General features: G+C 34.8%; 1 protein-coding gene across 1 annotated transcript in view; it reads right to left on the bottom strand.

Annotated features, from left to right (window-relative positions):
• Positions 1-23,256, bottom strand: part of LOC123309209 (protein goliath-like) — a 96,411-nt gene that overhangs the window by 2,887 nt on the left and 70,268 nt on the right. The window contains exons 4-7 of the mRNA XM_044892195.1: positions 14,760-14,877; positions 14,625-14,696; positions 12,086-12,168; positions 11,131-11,227 (exon numbers count right to left, since the gene is read on the bottom strand). Coding sequence (XP_044748130.1) covers positions 11,131-11,227; positions 12,086-12,168; positions 14,625-14,696; positions 14,760-14,877 — 370 coding nt within the window. The remainder of the gene's footprint in view (positions 1-11,130; positions 11,228-12,085; positions 12,169-14,624; positions 14,697-14,759; positions 14,878-23,256) is intronic.

Here is a 23,256-nt window from a genome sequence, read left to right as displayed (position 1 = left end):
GCTATCACAATAGCATTTTCAGGTGTTAGTAAACACCTGAAGATGCTATCTGGTATTACAAGTAAGAAATACCAGATGGTATTTCTGGTTTCAGCTTTCTGAAAATCCATAATTGAACTCAAAATAGATTATGCAATTTTCACAAAATAAGAGTATAAACTACGACACGCTATCACAATAGCATCTTCAGGTGTTTACTTAAAATACAGGCCATATTAATTCAATATTTGAAGAAAGCTGAAACCAGTTTTTGGGCTACCTGGTATTTCAAGTGAACATGTGCATGAAGATGCTGATAGCGAAACACGTGTCGTGGTTTAAAAACTCAATTTGTGAAAATGGTTTCAAGTTCAATTATGGATTTTCATCAAGTATCAGCCACATCAATTCAATTTATAACAGTAAGTTACCCCGTTAATAGTCAGATGGCGACACAGTCGTCTTCCGCATCTGCATTAGCGAACAAACGCACGTACAACATTGGAAAAACCCATATTAAAATTTTTGAAGGTTCCTTCCGTAACCGAATAATATCGAAAAACCACGTAGTTTCCGGAAAATTAAATCAATAGAATTTATATACGTAGAGACGTTTTCATACACAAAGATCGATGACCATTAAAATCAACTCACTGGTAACGGCAGGATGGAAATTATAGATGTAGGGAATCCAGGGACGGACCGAAATCGAATTGTTGGTGGGAGGTGAACTGGGGTGGAATGCACCGAAAATTTTTCTACTGCTATGAAATTTTTATGACTGCTTTGAATTTCTTCCAGATCCTTTGAAAATTTTCCAAGTCCGTAAAATTGAAGGGAAATCCTTCAACGACTTTTGTGTTTCTCCTGATAAGCACAAAATTCAAAAAAAAATACAAAGATTATGGTGGGATTCCATTTTCCGTGAGGATTTCCACGAGCCCAAAGACGGTATATGTTTTTCATTTGAAAAAAGTGGGTGGGTGTGCGACTACGACGTTGAGGAAAATTGCTCAATATTATTGCTAGATAATGAGGGTAATTAAAAATCCATTTATGGGTTTCAACTTTTTCATTTTGAGTTATTGTTTGGGAAATACTAATTGTATTCCAGACTTATGACCAACCCGGCATAAAAAGGCTAAGAGATGGTCGTCGTGCAGTACGAGCAAAAAGTATCACAACAGCATCTTCGGTAGGGTGAGGGCAAACTAAAAACTTTCACCCACTTGAAGATGCTATTGGGATAACGAAACAAGTGTCGTGGTTTAAATACTCATGTGAGTGAAAATTATGTACATAATTCTAAAATTAATTTTTAGTTCAATAGGGAATACTCCTTCTGTCGAAAATGATGTATTTTTTATTAAATATTTTTGAAACTTCACATTTTGAAATAACCATTTCAACCGTTTCCCAAAAAAATTATTTCAAGCACTTAAAAATGAAAAATAAAAATGAGTATTTAAAGTTTAAAGCGTTTCATCCCGATTGCACAAGTTGGCAACATCGACTGAAATATGCCTTGATAATAAAGGACAACAAATGCATTGTCTTGATGAGATAGACAAAGATGGCTGTCTATGAAGTCTGCGACGAACGAGGAAGGTCGTAAAATTGTATGAGATTTTTATGGCCGGTTGCAGTTGAAGCTCGCCAGTAAGTACGCGCCTATAGATCAACAGCTGTTATTTTATAAACAAGCTGATCGGACATTGTTCTTCTCATTGTCTTGTATGAGCTGTTGCCAAATCGTAAACTCCGCACAAAGCGATTTAAATTTTAAAACCCCATATTTGAAGGATGATTTTGAGTAGTAGTTTCCGCGGTGAATTTGAAAAAATCATGAATGAAACTCCTAATTATTCAGTTTAAACTTGCATATGCTGTGATAACCCAAACTGAGGAGGATTCCTCATTATGGTCTTTCATCAAGTATCGGCCACAACAATTCAATATTTCAAAAATATTCGTTTCAACACAAGTTTTTCGGAAATATCTTCCAGAATAACCCATGTGGCTCAAAATACTTTTTGATGCTTAATTTAAGCGGAAAATTTCAAGAAAAAATTTAAAATTGTGTTTAATATTTTCCGATTTGTTTTTTGTTGACATAGATTTGCAGTTGTTCAAATTATAATATTCATACATTTGTAGTGATGTTTAAATTATTTTACCCATATTATGACAATTTATACACCGTCTATAAACAAAAAATTGAACAACAGCGTTACTTTAGTTGAAGAAAATATTTATTTTATTATTAAATATGAACAATCTCTCTAATATGGCAGTTTCGAAGTGTACTTCTAATATTACTCTACACTCTACCATAAAGTTAAATCACAGAAATTATCAGTGGAATATTTTTCATAGTTAAGATCGCTGCGTTACCAAGGTATCAATGAAAAACTTTAATTTTCTGATGAAGCCGAAAAAACAAAATGTAATACCAACTAGCGATAGGAGCATCAGCTTATGCTCAACAGTAAATAAATATGTATGAAGTTACAACATTATTTATTAATCGGAAGCTTGTATAATACTGTAAAAAACTGGGGACACAAAGTAATGCAGTAGTAATCATTCGAAGGGACCGAATTTTAGGCATCAAAAAGTATTTTGGATATCGATTGAAATTTATTTTGGGAGGATTTTGCATCTCTTCACAAACCTTTTAGGGCTTTCACTCGCAATCTCTGAAACAAAATCAATTAAAAATGAAATCAACGATTTGCTCCTGCGTGAATTCTTGCACTAATTTGTCAGGAGCAAATTAACTAGAAAAAATTGTTGCGACAATTCCAGAAGATTTTCAAAAGTAGATTTTTTCGTCTGATGAAGGAGTCTGATATAGACTCCGAAACGTTACGAAGAATTATAGTTTCAACGTTATTTATTTTGAGTTCATTGTCAGGCAACAATTTTTTCTAGTTAATTTGCTCCTGACAAATTAGTGCAAGAATTCACGCAGGAGCAAATCGTTGATTTCATTTTTAATTGATTTTGTTTCAGAGTTTGGGAGTGAAAGCCCTAAAAGGTTTGTGAAGAAAAAGTATTTTACCCATATATTCACGACAAAAGTTAGTCAACAAGAGCATGTCAATATGAGCATTAGGTATATTCTATAATGAATGAAAACAAGAGCGTCTCTTTGTGGTTTGTCAACCATTTGGAAATAATTAAATTTCGATCATCATCAATAGCAAAATCAGCTATGGCATTTAAAAATCTCAAAACTCAATTACCCCAAGATTAAGCCATATTCAATCATCTAAAAAAGTCGAAAAATTCAAACCACTAAACATAGCAGTAGAAAATGTGAAAAGTCAACCAAAACTTTTACATCAATTTTCTTGTTACCGCACCGATAGGAGTCCACTTCATTTCAAAGTCAGATCATCACCATCTGTTTATAATCTCTTCACACACAATAAACTTGTACGTTATTTTCAATCCCAGACCAACCGGTATCTAACACGCATTGAAAAAAATTGAGGAGTAGAGTAATAAATAATACACTCAGTTAAGTCATTTGCAACTAAGCTTACCGAATATATTTCGAGGCTTGTCGAGACGTTCTTTTCAATATACGTGCATCTCTTCTAAATTTGAATTTCCGCATAAGGTTCAAAAAACAATAATTCTGATTCATGAAAAATTGGGAAATCTACAATATAAATATAAATTAACTCGATTTTTTCATGCGTATGGTCAGTAGCTTTTTTAGACTTCACTTTCATCATTTTATGGGTTTTTTGGATTCGAAAAAAGCTGGTGTTGAAGCGAATATTTTTCTTCATTCTCAAAAATTGGTGAAATTTCAAGATTCCGCAATACGAAAACCTGAAAGCCAGTAACCCAAAATTTAATGCACCACATATTTCATATCGACAATTGGATATGAATGGATGAGATATTATCGAAAACACCCCTTCAGCCTTCAGGGGGCACATTTTATCCCCTCCCTCCTGATGCACAAGCCCGCCAAAAGGAAAAAACCTAGGATATTCGTATTGGGACATTTTTAAGGTTTTTTCAGCAATAAATTCCTTAATTGCAATTTTTCATAAATAAGTAGACTTTAGAATCAAACGCTATTGGCCAGGTATACCAGGTTGTCTTTGCTATTGGCCTATTTTATCCGGGAAACCCTCAGGGGCATTGAAACGCAACTGGCCGAAATAACCACTGAATCCTCTTGTTAATACTCTTTACTTGAATCAGCGAATAAGCAGCATGGTTGATAACCACGCTGTACGATAATAACGATGAAAAATACTTTCTGACCAAATTCGAAGCAGATCCAACTGCAGTGGTGAAATTGCCACAATGGAATATATGGTTCACATTGTATACAGCACAACAATATCTTTCCGCCCAGAACATCAGTATGAAATATGAGAACATTCTTTTTAAATAGCCATTGAAAATGTTTATATGTACTTCTAGTTTTCTTGCAACGACTGTTATTCATGTTATTAACATGTCCCTAACTGGCTGTTTAATGACTTATTACCTGTCATGTAATGTCAACTGTCGCGAGGATATGCAGGATTCATATTATGTATTTGTAAGCAAAAAACATAATTTGCTAAAGAAATAATTAATCATTTCATCATAAATACCTCAGAAAAAAGTGGATGCCACATATGTAGTATATACCACTTATTTTGGTATGATTTGAGTTTATACACTTTTTTTCATAAATTAGTAATTCATTTTTGCTTCAAAAAGTATCAATTGGCTATCAGTTGGGTAGCTTTATAATTAATTGTTTTCGGAAACAAGGTAGAAAATTCTTAAGCTCTCATTTGAGGTTGCAAATGACCTCTAGGACAGAGTTTGCCTCTGCCTGTAGTATAACCGCCATGAAGAATCAATTCGAATTTTCAATTTAACAGTGCCTCACTAGGAAAAAAAGAAAATATTAAAATGAAATCTACAACCAGCTCTTTGTCCATTGACTGTATTCCAATCGCCCTTGATCTGTCGGAAATTCAAAACTATGGAGCTAAAACCGTAACCGAACAAAGCGTCTCAAGAATGAACACGTTCGGGTACCGAATATCAATACCGACTACCGATTTAATATTCGCATACCGTACCTGACTTTTCGTTTGATTTCATTTCAATTTCGTGATGTTATGACTGCAGAGTAAGAGCTAACGAACCAACTTTGCCTTGGTTTTATTTATGGAAGCCCGACTTTATAGGAAGCCCAGCTGGCTCTTGTTCTTTGTTTCGAACGGCGAAAACAACTCCTTTCCGTTTACGGTCAACGGGGTACGTACGTGGAAGACGTCGAGACATGGAAGGCGAACAAAAGATATCTGAAGAACCCTGGAATTAGTGCAACTCCTTTGGAAAATTGGGGCAAAATAAGAGGTTCACTCTATGGTTAAGGATTGTACAGGGGTGTCACCTGAAAAGTGTCATTTGTTCTTCTCCAAAATCATGCCAGATATGATTATGCCCTTGCTTCTCGTTTTTAGAGGTGAATTCCCAATTTTGTACATCCATTATGACCTCTTCATTTGAAATTATGAAAAGAACCTCAATATCTTCAGTGTTTTCATGATCCTCTCGTCTTCATTGAACTTTTATAAATTATTTATATGGCAAAACAACGTTTGCCGGGTCAGCTAGTAAACACTAGCTGACCCGGCAAACGTTGTTTTGCCATATAAATAATTTCCATGTTGTATCATAAAAAAATAGAAATTAAAAATTTTGTCTAAAAAATAAAAAAAAAATTTAGGGGTGGACTACCCCTAACATTTAGGGGGATGAAAAATAGATGTTGGCCGATTCTCATAGATACCGGATAAGCACAAAAAATTTCATCAAAATCGGTCAAGCCGTTTCGGAGGAGTATGGTAACGAAAACTATGACACGAGAATTTTATATATTAGATTGAAAAATGAGAAATATTTTATTTTTTGCTAGAATGATTCTCAGAAACTTACCTTCATTAATCTGTTTCTATGGGAGCCAAGTAGATCGAATTTGATACAATGAAAACAGAGTTGGGATGAAGTATGTATGGAACCAAATATATAAATAGACAGTGAGTCTGCATGACTCGAAAAAATAATTCAACAGTGGATTATTGATGTCAAATGAAACCATTTTTTCCTAAACCATTTTTTCCGATTCAGTCGTGATAAAAATGTATACGGTCGATTTCATAATCACGCCTAAAAGCGGGTTTCATAAAACTTTGATTGTGCTATCAACGATTTGACAGTTACTTGATTTCTAAAACGAAATCACTGAAACCTTTTCATTACTGAATATATTGAACAAGTAGCAATTGAGAATAATTTAATGGACGTAAAAACATCATAATTCGATGCGAGAATGATATTCAGAATGATCATGACTAAATTATCGATTGAAAACAAATTGACGTCTGTTGGTCAATCAAGCTTTGATTTCCTGATCAAGCTTTATGAAACCCGAAGTGAGTCCTCTAATTTTAAAGCTTCCTTCCACTCTACTAAAAATGACAGTTTAGGAAGCTTTAAGCTTAATGTGACTTTAAATTTGATTATGAAACTGGACGATAGCTGTTTTAAGTTTTCATAATGAGCACTGCCACCAGAATCAAAATTACCTTCAGAATAACTAGCTAAATCTGTGACACTACACATCTGTAGATCTTTTTAAAAGAGTTGCATTCGATCAAAGTACCCGATTTTTCGAATTTCACAGGTATTTTTGAACAAATTACTCGAAAACGGCGCATTATACGGGGAATACTTTTATTTTACGAAACGTTCTAATATTCATTAGATAGCGCCCAACTTAGTTTCAAGAGTTGGCTTCTTTGAATTTTTGATATTCTTATGGTACGTAATGGTCATAATGATAAAACTGGAATACGGGGGTAATATCTTGTGTTCGAAAAAGATTCATAAAATAAGTGAAAAACTATATTTCGTAATTCATTTCATTCGATAAAACCGTTTGTGAGAGAGAACTAAAAATAACATTTTTTATGGTTTTTCAACAGCCTGTATCTCCGTTTCTTTTGACCTCAAGAATCTACTGTGAAATATTTGCACGTGTCAAAGACTCACCGTGTTATATACCTTTAAAAAGAACTATATTTATTCCACATTTTTTCGAATTATTTCCACTAAACTTACTATGTGCGAATTCGAAATAAAAGGTCTTTAATCTTCAAAAATGCAGGGTCTTTCATTTAAATTAAAAAAGTACAGAATAAATAGAAAGGTGGCATCAAATGCGTTATGCTTCATTATACTTTCCTGCAAAGTGTCATAAATAAGTCCTTTTCTTTTCGTATTCATTCGGTTACATGCTTCATTATTACCCTGTATTTTTTATACAATTATATGCATCTCTGGCTTTTTATCAAGTATATGGAATTTCCGCTTTATCAAATTTACCTCACAAAAAATGAAACGGAAATTAATCCTTCACAATTGACTACTATCTACTCACCACCAAGCTTTCAATCAGTGTTAAGGGATTAGTCCATATAAGAAATACATTCCGCCTACGAGCCATAAACAAAACCCTAGTCAATATAAAACGAATACTTAGTATTGTACAGAAATCTAGTTAAAAGGAATGTAGGTACCTACAGTAAACAGTTGCTTTCAATGATTTACGACCAACACTCTATTGTTACGTATATTTCATTGAATCTGTATTGATGAAAATTCATTTCTAATTTTATAGAAGTAAAAGATCATCGTTCACGAATTTGAAAACAGAAAGTTTCATACTACAAAATTTGAAATGATTCTTCCCGAAAACATAAAGCTCAATTCGAGTAAAAACGAGTACCTATCCTGCTGGGAATTTTTGAACTACGAAAAGATATTCGACAGAGGGATTCAATCGATATTTGTTGGTTCATTCGGAGACATTTTAAACAATTATTGTGGCAATCAGTTTTGGGAATTGTGGTAATTGAATTCATTTAATTAATATCAATGATAAGAAACATTCGCCTTAAATTATTATGCTCACGCTCAAGTTCTACAAATCATTCAGATTTTACCATTGTGTGTTATGTGTGGTGAACATCTGTTGGTGCTTTTTATGTCTTTTTAAGTCTTGAAAGATCATTCAGTTTTCCAATATACGGAGTGTTGTAAAAAGTAGAACGTAAAACGAAGTTGTGTTAAATAACGTAACTCTTCAAGTATAATTAAGAAGTTTATTATCCACCACGAGAGGTGAAAGTTTCGTGACGGAAATGGATATACTCTTTTGTTGTGGATAATTTGGTCATTGATGGAGCTGGTTATCATCTCTTTCTTAATTGAAGGAGTGAAATTATTCAACTTATTTAATTCGAAATTCGACTTTTTATGTATTTTGAGGTCAATGACATACACCTTAGAGGTGGTTGTTGTAATATCTGAAATAAAAGCACGAATACTAAAATAAGTAATCCTGTAAATGCTACATTCTTTCATCAGTTACTACCGTACGAAAAGTCATGTTTCTGATAACACATCAAAAACGTCGGTCACTAAAAATTCGAATTCAATAAGTTCCATTCCATTTCATGCTCATAATAAAATGGAGTTGATAAAAAGAACATCAATCACCAAATAAAAAAGTTAGGGTTGCCGTTGAAAATAACTCAACTCACTCATAATTGAATTTTCAACTAACTGACTTTAAATATTACAACGCAGGAATGATCGTCTTGATAGATAACAGTCCGTATACCAACTTAAGCGACATCCTGAGTCATCCAAATTTCACTACCATTTGTGAATACTAATTGTAGAAAAGAAAACCTTTTTTTCATTTTCGTCAAATCTGCTGTAGCCTCAACTAACATGATTTTATAATACAAGTATATTCATAAAGATAAATACCATTAGGCCAGGAGATCCACCTTTTAGGGACGATTTGCCTTAAAAAACGATAATAAACAGCATTCATAAATAACGAGACTACAAACAGTGCTCTTCGATATCGATCAGTTTAATCAGTACTACCCGCCCCTGTCTGTGATAGGTGCTAACCTTACTTACTTCTGTTAATTTTGTCAAACTGACGACTAACGTAGATTTATTTACATCTGCGTTTGGTAAACGTCCAAAATCTCTAATTTCTTAACCTTTTTTCTTATCTTCGATCTAACTTGTGGGTTTAAATCATTTGCTGAGACGATACGGCTATTTGTCTTTCGTTTGGCATTTTTCTCCACCCTTTATATGCAGCGGTTTGCTCACAGATATCGATTTCCCAACTCTCTAAATCACCTTATTTTTCCCCCTTACCTCTTCCACTCGGTGCTCACGAAATTAGTATACGTACAAAAATACGCAGTGGAATCATAAAAACAGAGGGAATTAATTTATTTGGAAAAAATTTTTTATTCGAGGGGATGAACTTTTGACATCCCCTAAATTTTGACTTGGGAAGATGGGTAGGTGATACCTCATTTTAACGGACTTTCTAACCTCAGTTCAGCATCCATTTGTTTTCGAAATATTCACTTCAAGTTTTTCACATCACTAGTTATTCAGTCAAGTATGATGAGTGAATGAATCCAATTTTCTCTGATTTTTTCGGAGGTTTCGTAACAATCGTTATCTGTCATACAGTAGACATAAACACAGAATGAATGAGTTAACATTCGACTAATTTACACAGCATGCTCGACGGGAAAACCAGTGTTGTTCAAAATTTTATTGTGAATATTTACATTCAGACAACGAATGGATTAAATGACAAAAAATTAAATATGCTGAGCTCAGGATGAAAAGGTCTTTCAAATGAGTTATTACTTAAACCATCTTCTCTTCTCAAAATTAAGTTGTTGGGATTCTCAAACTAAGGGTTGAATCGATTTGGTTGTGAATTTAATTCCAAAAGTGGACCACCTCGAAAGAAAAATTGATGTATCAGAACATTTTTTCTCTTCTGATCCGTTTTCAATAGCCACCCCGTATACCGATGAAGGCTACATTTTACCTATCCATATACTCCAAATGAATACTTTCAATGCATGTGATCTGAAATAGTCGATAATGATTTGATGAAAAATATAGTTGACAAAATGTCAAGAGAGAGAATTAATAAAAATGTGATTGGTTAACAATACACTACTCAATCCTCCAAAATTCGAAAAAGTGTAGAAATTATGAGCATATTTAGACAGATTGGATGATATTCTCCTTCGGTAATCATCTATCTGTAGCTAGCTCTTGTAGCAAATTGATATAATGGCTCTTGGCAGAAGTCAGTTAGTTGTTGATAAAACTATAATTATGCAAGTTTTTATATTGCCACATTAGTCACGATCAATGAACGGTGAACACAATGATTGTATAGGAAGAACTTAATGAACTTATTGATTTCAATGCTAGATTTGATTCGGTAGTTATACATGGAGAATACTCATTTTAGGTTTAATGGAGGTGGAATAAAAAGTTCACGGATTTTCTCATTCAAAACACCCTAATTTGTCGAACGAACAAACAAACGTTGAAGAATCCCTCTTATTGAACCTTTTCGAATATGTTTGGGTTGGGAATATAAGAACTTAAATACCAAGACCTATAGTAATGCTCGCATATTATCACTAGCGAAATGTAAGAGAGAAAATTATAATTTCTACAGTTCTTTGAACAATGCTTATATTCAGTCAAGAAGCAGAATGAATAATATAGGTAAGTTATTAACTTGAAATAACGTGAAAATCGAATCAAATCAGTTTCAAATTTAAACATAGGTCATTGCAGCTGGTGTCATGAAATCACTTCTTACTTGAAAAAAAAAAATTACAAATAGGAAATATGAAAAACAAGAGCATTTCTTTTTTTATCAGCATTACTTCCATCAACGGATTCTGTATAACAAAACGATCGATACATTCAATCGCTGGGGCAAAATTGCCGTGAGTATGAAATCATTTGTTTATGTCTGGTAGGCGGCAAAAATGTTAATCAATAAAATACACTCAAAGACAAGAACATAAAATAAAAGTTAAATTACCTCCACCTAACGTGTGTGAACTTAAAATTGGTCAGGCAGTACGTGTTTGTGCGGGTAAAAATATCACAGATTTTTGGGAAAATAAATTAGCTACCGCGAGTACTCTTGCGTCTAGCAGGCTAGTTTAAAACCGGATATGGTGAAACACTGACCACGAATCCGTAGTGTTGGAGGATGTCCATCTTGCACATTGGACAGGTGCGGTGTTCCAGCAACCAGGGGTCTATGCAGTCTTTGTGGAACTCGTGACTGGAAATTTTTTGTTCATAAAAAACATGTCATGATTATATTCATGGGCGTTTAGAATGGGGAACATCAATTCGATAGTTAATCAATTTCAGTGGATGAATATCGTGAAAATTTATCAGCGAAACAATGTTTTATTTATGGAACATGAATTGGTTTTGCATAATTTACTATTAAATTCAATTATTAGAGCCATCCGATCATCAAATTCATGTAAGGCTGCTTGTTGTTCAAAAATTTCAATAAAGTTTATGGTCAGTTGCACAAATTATGATGATCATTATTATTATTCATCAAACTCAAATAAATTTCCAAATCTTACTTGAAGTCTTGTTTTGGAATAAGTTGAGCTTTCATGCGTGAATTGAGTAAACTTTCATCACATTTATGAACGTGACTCGTCAAAACCAAGAAAACAACTTTTTATAAATTACTGTTCCATCAAAAACAGTGGTGGAAAGTTTTTATTACAAAAACGAATGAAATTTTTTGATCTTCAGGCAATAAAATGTAAAAAGATTGAAATGTCTGCGGAAATATTGAGTATGAATAATGGCCGTATGCATCGTTTCATTAAACGAGATTAATTTCCTAAATGTCTTTTTTTTCATAGAAATTCTAATGTTCAACGTCGTTTTTGAGAGCTTAATCTTTAATGAAACGGTGAAAACGGCCATTAAACTTTCAATGTTCAGATTTGAAAAGGATATTGAGCGTGCGAAGGTAGTATGAGAAAAACAGGCGGAGTGCCTGATAATTCGAGCGTAAAACAAAACAAGCAAATATTGACATTTACTAAAGTAATTCCCCACTAGATAGGCGATAAGATTTGTTATCACAAAAAAAAGCACAGGAACTTACGAACAAGGAAGTATCCTCAAGGTATCGCTGTGTTTGTACCTTTCTATGCACACGGCACAACACTCTCCTTCCCCCTCCACTTCCTAAAAAAAAGAGAAGAAAATGAATGGCAAGGAAGCAAACGACCAAAAAAACTCGAAAATGTGTAGGTATGTTCTCAGGCTTCTTGCAATTCTGAAAAGTTACTTGTGTGAACCAAAATATATAATCATAACCTAGGAAAGTATTTGAAATATTTAAATTCAGTAAATGCAGCATTCAAAATTGATACGATTATACTCAAAAATTTGTTCGACTAAGAACAAAAATAACAGAACAAAATTCAAAATAGTTAATACATAGAAAAATATGTAATTGGTCTATGATGGGTCAGTGTTTATTGCCAATACCAACTTAAATTCAGCAACTCAAAATCTGATTGAATGGACCATTACCAACATACATACAACTTCATTTTTTTTCGCAAATGAATCAGAATTTCACTCGAAACTTGAAATTTCGTTGATGATGAATTCTATATTATGTGCAGATGTACAAGGAGGGTAAATCTCGATGTTTTAGCACAACAGCTTCCAAACCATTGGAGATAGACAAAATCTGATACCCCATTCTCGTTCTTTTTTCCTGAGAAAGTAGCAAGAGTAGTAATCATTTTGTCCACTGTTTTTGTTTTCGATATCGAAATAATTTTATATCTCCGTTAATACTGGTAATATAGGTCAGAAATTGAAACATTATGGTGGCACTTTTTTACGTATAATCCTGTGGCGTGCTCGCCTTTTTAGCAGGACATCTAATTAAAAAGCTATGACCTAAACTTATATTTTTTTTTTAATGGGAACTATTTCTGTGCAATTTTTTGAAAGCTTAATTTTTACTGATTTCAAAAATATATAATATCAATATAAGAGAGAAAATGGTCAAAAACCTTTAATCTCAATATTCCTATTGTTTCACCTTTTGATGAGCATAGAAAAATGTAGCATCGTATCATTACCATAGTCTCCTTCTATTAGTCCTTTAATTATTATAAAAATTTATGAAATATGCATATATCTAGAGTAAAATTTTGTGAAAATTGGTGAAAAGCATGGAAACCTTGACATTGCCGGAAGGAGGCTGCTCTTGATATAGGAAGCTCTATTTTTCTGGTCTCGTCAAAAGTTGAAACCATAGAAATATGAGAAAAAAGGTTTTTGACAATTTTCTATTATTTATATTATTACAAACCATTTGGTGTTGTATATTTTTGAAATCACTAAAAAGTAAGCTTTCAAAAAATTGCACAGAAATCTAGTGTTCCCATTTAAAAAAACATAACTTTGGGCCACAGCTTCGTAATTTAAAATCATGCTTAAAGGCGAGCACGCCACTGGTTTCTACGTAAAAAGTGCCTGTATAATATTTCAATTTTAGAGGTCTATCATCAGTATTAGCGGAGATATAAAATTATTTCGATATCGCCATTTTTCGAATTCTCAGAAAAAGAGAACGAGAATGGGGTATCAGATTTTGTCTATCTCTGGTTGAAAAGCTATAACATATAAATATCCGAAATATATTATACATCGCCCTCAGTCTTTCTAAGTCATTTTAAACTACTGTTTTCTTAAAGAAAAACATACAGGGTATCCCAAAACTAGTGAGTCAAACATCAATATTAGTTCAACGAAAATGTACCCTTTCCAAAATAATCAGAATTTTATTAAAATACCTGAAGTTGCCGATTTTCGAACTCTTTTTCTTAATCACAGGGCCAGTTTGTGAAAAAGAATATCGATTTTAAATTATATTGAACTAAGATTATTGTTTTATCTCCCCTAATTGGAATTATTTTAAGCAGTTAATCGATAACCTAAGTAAATGTAAATAAAATCAATTGTTTTTTCTACATGATTTTTATTACTCAGAATAAACCCCCTCTATAGGGGTGATAATATGGGAGAAAAAAGCTATCCTTAACCACAAATTGGCCTTGTGATTGAAAAAATACTTCGAAAATCGGCAACTTTAGGTTAGGTTGTTTCAGAAACGGTACATTTTCGCTCAACTAATGTTGGTGTCATTCGATAGTATTTGATCTACTCTATCGTGGTGTGACATTTGATTCACTAGTTTTGGGACACCCTGTATCTTGATGTTGTAGCTCAGTAAATATACCTGTTGGAAAAAATCATAGTACTAGCCACTAGATCGCTATCAAAAAAGTGTCTGCATATTAATCATTTCAACATCCTAGCTTAAACAGGAACGGTGATAATGATCAAAGTTAAAAGTTGAATTTTGGCCTCCTATAACTCGAAAACAAAAGAAGATAGAGGAATGCAGTTGATGGCATTATTAGTTTCTCGAAAAAAGACGACCGTAATGTGCCATGCATTCTATCTCGTTGGGTTGAAAAAGTTGTAATTCAGGTATCACCAATTTTGCCCACCCTGTACAACACCACGTCTGTCGGGTTTGCTAGCATTCGTACATAAAACCCACATATTTCTGTTTAAAAAACCTTATGTTGGAAAATATAAATTTATTCGCTCACCTTATCATCACGTTTGATGTTTTTCGTCGGTATCTTGTCGAGCGCCTTCTTAGCGGCACTTCCGAGTTTTCTCTGGAACAAGAACGGATATTAATAGCGTCGCTCCCATTGGAATTCGATATCAAAACAACTTACCGACAACCTATCTTTGGCGTGTATGTACCTGAACCTTTGTACATAGTAGAACACGAGCCACGCCAAAGAGATGATCATCAGGATGATGAAAGTGACCGAGACGAATAGTATCGACGTTCTAGAACAAAGAGACACTTCTGTTAAATCATATAATATATATTACCTAGATATAGAGTGGATCGCTTATATGCATGGATTCTTAATATAAACATAAAATACATGCAATTCAGACCTTACAGTGGTTTATCAATATGAGGGGAAAACTATGTTATTCTTTGAAAAATATTTCAGAAATACATTTATCGAGCAATATGCAAGCAAGATTTGAATTTTGGTTGGTATCGCTGGCAATTTCAATATGAAATTTCGAACATCGTGTAGAGGAAGAGTTAAGAGAAACAATATTCTCATACTCTCACAGATTTGTACATGCACAGAAGTATCCTTTTTTTACAAAAACAATACCTAACTACTTGATTGATTGTAAAGTCGTTTTCCTCAGGTACTCGAGCGCCAGTATTCTTTAAAGCCCGTTTGCAACATCCGAGAATTCTCTTGAAAATTTACTCGAGATTTCATGCGCCGTGAATTCTTTACCGTTACATACGCACTTTCGGTAGAATTCTCTGTTCAGTTGCATACAAAATAATATCTGCCGTTTTCTTACCAAAATTTGGTAGAGAATTCTCCAGAGAATTCTCGGCTGTTACAAACGGGCTTAAAGGAAAAATAACAAACCTATCCAGGTAGCTTCGAGTCGAAGGCAAGGTTCCGCAGTGTCTGGGGTGTTAGCGACAATCAGTATTTGTCGACTCATAAAAGGAAACACAAAAGGCACTATTACAAAATCCGTCAAGTGAACAACGCAATATGATGGGTTGAACAGAAACAGTCTACTTTACAAACTTGAAAAGGTTTTCGTCGGAATCAGATACAAGTAACAATATAAAGTGATGAATTTACGAAGTGAAGCTGACAGAATGAAATCATCAGAATCAGATTTCAAACGCGATACGGGGTTTACGGACCTGCCAGAACCTATGACTCACACTCAAGGGACAATGCTATCGGAACTCAGCAAGGTTAGGGTTTGAGTAAGATGGCACAGACCTACGACTGTTCACCCCTAGGTGCTTTCTGCACACCCCGGTATCCACACCAGCAGAGTATCGTAGTAACAGTAGGGATGTACACTGGAAAGTTAGGAAAAATTAAGGAAGGGCAGCCACCCCAAAGTGCGTTCTGTACCCCCCGGGTATCCACACCAGCAGATACCCTGCTACCCGTACTTACAGTAGGGGTGGAACTCAAAATGTGGCATAGGACGGATGAGAGTGGAGGCTCTAGACGGTTCGGTTCTGGGCGTGCACTTGCACCGGAGAAGAAATATATTTCGGCGAAGCAAGAAAAAAAATGCGAATGAAAAAGGAAACTCTCAAAAAAAAAAACGAAATTACTATTCTAATATTGCACAGAACGGCTCCACTGAAAGCCTTTAAACGTAAAAATCACGAATTCGCGTAATCGACCCTTGAAGCATTTATCGGATTCAATGAATTGATTGACCTGCGAAGGGACATCTGCTTTTATACCGACCGGGGGGTTTGGAAACTAGATGTTCACGGATGTCGAAAATCGGTAAAATTTGCGTCGATGAAGACGTCTTAATTTCTGCTTATCGGTACTGGCGAACAAAGACTCACAATTCAGGATGTTTTATATGGTGCGACATCGATTTTCAGAACTGAAAACGGAATAAAAACGGTTCGGAATGTTTACAGTTCCGAACGATGTCGGAAACCTCAATTGGAAACTGAAAATTTCCCTTTCAAAAATTAAGACGAGATAAAATTATAATTTTTCTAAAATGAGGGTACATTTTTGTTGAAAAAATGATTCTTCATTACAATATACAAAAATCAGAATAATACAAGAATAATGAATGACCTGACCATTAATGGAATATAGCACGTTACATATGCATATCATTATACAGCTTGGTCCAACGAAAACTTAACATCTCGATTTTCCGACTTAAAATGAAAATGTGGAAAATCGTTCGGACCCAAATTCTGATTCGATGGAGAACAACTTTTCAGCTTTTTTCATCACCGTAACTTCAACCCTCTAACAGGGGTGATTTTGAAAAGGGATGGAGGATGAGACGATAAAAAATTTTGAAGATCGTATCGAATACTACCTGAACCTAAAATTTCGCTTCAAAATATACACCGAGAATTAAATATCAGCGAAAATAGTGAAAGAGGCAATGTGGAATTTATCTCGGGAATATTATTCGTATCTGACACATTTCGAAGGTATGCAGTTGTTATGTAATTTTTTGTCCAAAAAAGTATTAATTGTTCGTCCAAAAAAGTAGATCACTATTTTACCTGTCATTTCGTTATCGACGGAAATTTTGAAGCAGAGTTCCAGGATCAGATAGTACTCGATGAGATCTTCAACATGAGGTATCGTAACACATCTCATCCCTATTCAAAATCAAGGGGTTGTGCTCACCCCCGTTAGGAGGTTGCAGATACTGGGATGCAAAGAGCGGAAAAGTTGTTTCCCCTCAAATCAGAAATTGACGGGTCCGAGCGATTTTCCACATTATCAGGAGTATTATTGAATAAGTATAACATATTTCGTAAGGGAACTCATGAACTTATTGTTGAATTGGAACCTTACACAATTCTAGAGTTTAAAGAAGTATGTCAAAAATTACATTAGAGTAAACTATTGTTAGATCTGTGGATGACTTATTTCCACTTTGTTATTATATATTGAAATTAAATATCTTTCTTGTTGTTGTACCTGAGTGTGAGGTCTACAGTTTTCAGGCTTGAAATGAATTTTAAAAACTATTCTTTTCAATCAATCAAGCGTTGATTGCTCACTAACCGGAAGTTGTGTCTGCATACTTCTATTCATTTAGATCCGCGAATATTTTATGTAGATTTGAGGGAGTCTCCCCTATCGGTAATTAGAGTGAGCCCTCCAGATCATGTAATTTAACACCACTACTCACAAACTCCCGTGGTATTAATTACTTTTTCGTAGAAAAAAGCTCGAGCAGGTCAAGTTTTCATGTATAATTCTGGAATTTGTCATGCACCCTTTACGAAAGGTGTTGAAGGGTAGTTGAGTTTAATGAGAATCCTTACTTATTGTCCCAGAAAAGGCACATTATTGGGATGAAATGATTAAACTTATTGAATTATCATTTTTACTTTATCTTTTTCAAATACAGCCAAAGAAATACTGGGCACAGAACGCTCCCGAAAATCCCCAGACTGGTTCGCCGAGAAGGAAACTCATATCACACCCTTTTGGAGGCTAAATACAAAGCAATGAAAACAGCAATTAACAAGCCTGGCTATGTTGCAGCCCAACACAGTCTTATTAACATAAAACACGAAGTCCGTCAAGGAATAAGAAAAATCAAGGATAGCTGGTGGAGAGAAAAAGCTACAGGCGTTTTTTCGAAGCTATTAGAACTTTTTATGGTCCAAGCAGAAAAGCTGAGTTTCCTATAAGAGATGCTCATGGAGCTATCCTAGCTGATGATAGTAAAATTCGAAAGATGGAAGGAGTATTGCTCTCAGGTCTTGAATCAAAATAACGACTCGGATTTATCCATTTCAGACCGGCTCCCCGCGTTTAGTCCGATGACATCGCTTGATGACGAAATCTCAATGTCGGAAATCTTAAGTGAGCAAAAATATGAAACGGCGTTCCAGCGGAGATTTTCAAAGCCCTGAATGAAAACATCGTCCATAGTCTCCTAACACTATTCCGCAAGATCTGGGGAACAAGGAGATGTCCACAAGACTTCAGAGACGCTTTAGTTATCAACCTCTATAAGAACAAAGGCGATACGTCAAATTGCAATAATTACAGGGGTATATCGTTGCTTAGTGTGGCCGGTAAAATTCTATCGAAGATTATGGCTAATCGTCTGATTCCACTATTAGAAAAGCTATAAAATAAATCCCAGTGCGGCTTGCGACCAAATTGAGGTACGGAGGACTAATTTTTACACTGCGATAGCTGCAAGAGAAGGCCCGTAAACAAAAATCAAGGATCTATACAGCCTATATCGATTAAAATAAGGCGTTCGACTCGGTGAATCGGAGAGCGCTCATGGGACGCAGCGCCGTACCTTGGAGTACCCGAAAAATTCTTAGCAAGGTGTAAAAGCCTCCATACCAATAATACTGCTAGAATACAGCATAATGGCTATACAACCGACCATTTCTTAACCTGGAATAAAACAAGGCTGCTTGTTAGCGCCTTTACTGTTCAATATTTTAGCCATAGCTGGATAATTGCTGACATGAGTCAGCAAAAACCCGTACAAAGTTTATCACGAAATTTCAATATGCAGACGACTGCGCTCTTATCGCTAGCAGCCCAGAGGATCTACAGATAATATTGGATATTTATAAACATATATACGAAGCTTTAGGCCTTAGACTCCATATTGAAAAAACCAAAATCCTGGTAAGTCCGCAAGAAAGCCTTCAAACAGATATCAGCCCGGAGTATGAAACTCTAGAACAGGTCGAGCAGTTCAAACACTTGGGAAGCTTCATAAATACTGGGGCTAACCTGGACACGAAAATACACAACCGTATCAGTTCAGCATCACGGGCATTCTGGAAGCTAAAGGACAGAGTGTTTCAAAATCACGACCTCAATCTGAAGAATAAGACAGCTGTTTACAAAGCAGTGCTCCTCCGAACGCTTCTTTACGGAAGCGAAAGCTTGATGCCCCACAGGCGACACATCAAACAGCTTGAACAAACGCAACATTGTCATCTAAGACAAATAATGCACATCAGATAGTTCCACAAAGTTTCAAATGCAAAAGTCTTGCAGCGCGCGAGTTGTATAACTTTAGTTGAGACTCAAGTAACGAGGGCCAGACTCAGATGGAGCGGCCACATTCTGAGGATGCAAGACACAAGACTTCACAAAATAGCTCTGTACGGCGAATTCACCGAGGGAGCTCGGAAACCAGGACGCCTGTACAAGCGGTTTGAGGATATACTGCATCAATCCCTAAAATCAGTTAATGCCATAACTGGTAACAACTAGCTTTAGACAGATCACAGTGGAGGTCTTTGGTCCACAGTTATAATGGAGACTCGAGAAGAATACAGCGGCGGCCAGATCTGGTTGGTGACTATCCATGCCCGGAGTGTGGAAAGATCTCTTCTCTTCAGTCACAGGAGGCACACAGTCGCAAGTAGATCTAAGGAATTATGTGTTTGATCGCACTGATAGTTTTGTTTTTGAGTCTTTCTGTAGATTTATTATCAGTAACGAGATTCAGCAATGATGATGATGATGATGATGTTACTCTTTTCGTTTATTATGAGGCGAAAGCGTGCATTTTTCGTAAGATGAATCGTCTGAAATTAAATCAGTATTACAAAAATAGATAAACATATATTAATAATTGACACGTTCTCCTCCTTCATCAAATATCCTACAAAAAAGGCATATTTTCGAAAGCACTTCGAAAACATCAATGTACTGTGCCTATCTTTCATATTAACAAGAACGCTTTCTGTGAGTTACACAGAACGACTTATACCTTCTCCCAAGTGATCTAATTCAATCTGTATACCGGCATCTGAGACCAGATTCATCTTGATAAAAGCATATCGGAGGCCATTTCCGAAGAGTGCTCGAGATTATCGACTAGCACGAATGTTAGAATTTAGAATCACGAACGCTGCCGCATTAACGAATTAATATTCAAGGGCTGATGGAATATACCATGCAAGGTCCACTTCGCAGAGGAAGCGAAACGCGAAGGAACTTTTTTCAGTTCAAGCTGAACAACGTCGAATTTACGAATGAAATGTCGAAGGAATGAATTGCAGCTGCTTTATCGTACGTTCTAAATGTTTTTGCTCTCCGCATTACAACACACTGGAGAATTATTCATGATCTGAATGAGGTTGCATTAGAATTGGCAGTTCCAGATAATATACATCCATATATTCATGTTATATTCCCAATGTTATTTCCTAGATATATTTTGTCCTCATTCGCCAGGAAACGCAAATTTATGGCGTTAACGGCCTTAGGAATTACTCATGCTCTATTTGAGTAGGAGCTGTATTGAGTGTATTCATGTAAATAAACTACGTCATACTCGAATGTATTGGGACACCACGCAATACATATATGGAACTAATCAATCCGAAGAAATGTTTCTGTTGTGCCAATAAAATAGTAGACCTTAAGCTTTGCATACACTCAAGAATTTGCAAATTCACCTCGAGTGTGTTTTGAGATTTTTAAGAAAGAATAAGTTGTTGTGGACACACATAGATTGTCCTTATTATACATATCTATGTCTTTAGCAATGAGAAACCCGCAGTATGCGGTTTACATCAATCGCCTAACCCTAGATAAATCTCAGGGTAGATTTTTGCATTACTTGGGTAACCCACGCATGATTAGAGGAGATCTCGATAAGTACAATCTAAGGCTTCATAATGATTAGTCTCCAAAACCCCATTGTCTTCACAAGTTTTTTTGACAACTTCTAATTCAACTAATTTGAGTCTTTTATAACTGAAACAGGGAACAAACAATGTCTTCAGCTTAATATGCAGGGGAAATAAAAATAAAAACAATGAAGGATAATGGGACTACGGCAGCCTGTCAAAAACAACTTTTTAATTAAGCGACGTTTCGTCTGTATATTCAGACTTCTTCACAGCTAAAAATATGATGAATCAAAAATCAATAAAGGACATCGAACACACAACAGAGACTCACTCAAAATTAATCGTTGTAGGCTAAACAAATCATTGAATTTACAGGGTATGAGTGAAATCTCAGTCAAATATAATACATGATTAACAAATCACAGAAAACATCAAACTTAAAAATATCGAAATGCAGGAGTAGAAATGAAACAACTGACATTTTAAACATGAGAATATTACCTAACCACAATGAAAACATACGTGGTGAACTACGATAAACAAAATACAATGTTTATGTTATTCTATCTGTAAATTGGTCTCTATGAATTTTATGCAGATTTAAATGGTTGCTATAAACCACACTCAAATTTCTTGTGTCCGTTTTATCATTGACTGAGGAATTAATATTAATAAAAATCATTTCGCTGATACATCTTTTATGACTGAGGAATTAATAATAATAAAAATCATTTCGCTAGTACATCTTTTATAGTAATTATCCTCATAATCCAACACCTTTACATTTTCAAAATCAAACGCATGTAATTCATCAAAATGATGTTTGGCCAAAACTGTTTTTTTAATCTTATTACAATGTTTCGTCTGGCAATCGCAAATGCGAACATAAATATGTTCTCTAATTCTATTGTGTAAATATTGCTTCGTCTGCCCTATATAACTTCTGTCACAGTTCATACATGGTATTTGTATCATACTCCAAATTGTATGGTACCCCGTTACACTAACCTTTGCTAAAACTCATACATATGCTATATTGTTTGATAACTAAAAATGTATTGCTGACATTCAAAAGAATATATATATATATGATTTCGCCTGAACATTGAGTACAGCTTGGAAGACAATGATGGTATGAATGGAAAACTGTAATACCTCACAGTTTGGTCACGTTCACATGTGTCCTGAGGTTTTCTACAATTAAAGCCAGTGTTCCTAGTCTGAGCGATCATTCTTTTTATTAATCTAATCTAATTAATATTAATGATAACCATCCAGTTGGAGAATTACTCTTATATGGTTTTCATCCAAATCTTGAATTGAGGACTACTTAGAAAACAATGCACCTATCTTCTTAGTTTTATAAAAGACCAATTCTGCAGAAACATGATTTCGCCTTAACATTGAGTACAGCTTGGAAGACAATGATGGTATCAATGGAAAACTGTAATACCTCACAGTTTGGTCACGTTCACATGTGTCCTGAGGTTTTCTAGAATTAAAGCCAGTGTTCCTAGTCTGAGCGATCATTCTTTTTATTAATCTAATCTAATTAATATTAATGATAACCATTCAGTTGGAGAATTACTCTTATATGGTTTCCATCCGAATCTTGAATTGAGGACTACTTAGGTTATTGACTCTATGAATCAACCCCCTAATTACAGTTGTTTTATGTTTAAAATCGTGGTTCGAGAAATAATTCAACAAACATACATAAAATTCATAGAGACCAATTTACAGATAGAATAACATAAACATGTGTATTTTGTTTATCGTAGTTCACCACGTATGTTTTCATTGTGGTTAGGTAATATTCTCATGTTTAAAATGTCAGTTGTTTCATTTCTACTCCTGCATTTCGATATTTTTAAGTTTGATGTTTTCTGTGATTTGTTAATCATGTATTATATTTGACTGAGATTTCACTCATACCCTGTAAATTCAATGATTTTTTTAGCCTACAACGATTAATTTTGAGTGAGTCTCTCTTGTGTGTTTGATGTCCTTTATTGTTTTTTGAT

The sequence above is a fragment of the Coccinella septempunctata genome, chromosome 3 (assembly GCF_907165205.1).
Source record: "Coccinella septempunctata chromosome 3, icCocSept1.1, whole genome shotgun sequence".
NCBI classification, from domain to species: domain Eukaryota; kingdom Metazoa; phylum Arthropoda; class Insecta; order Coleoptera; family Coccinellidae; genus Coccinella; species Coccinella septempunctata.
The sequence above is the reverse complement of the archived record's forward strand: the minus strand, read 5'-3'. Positions and strand labels throughout refer to the sequence as shown.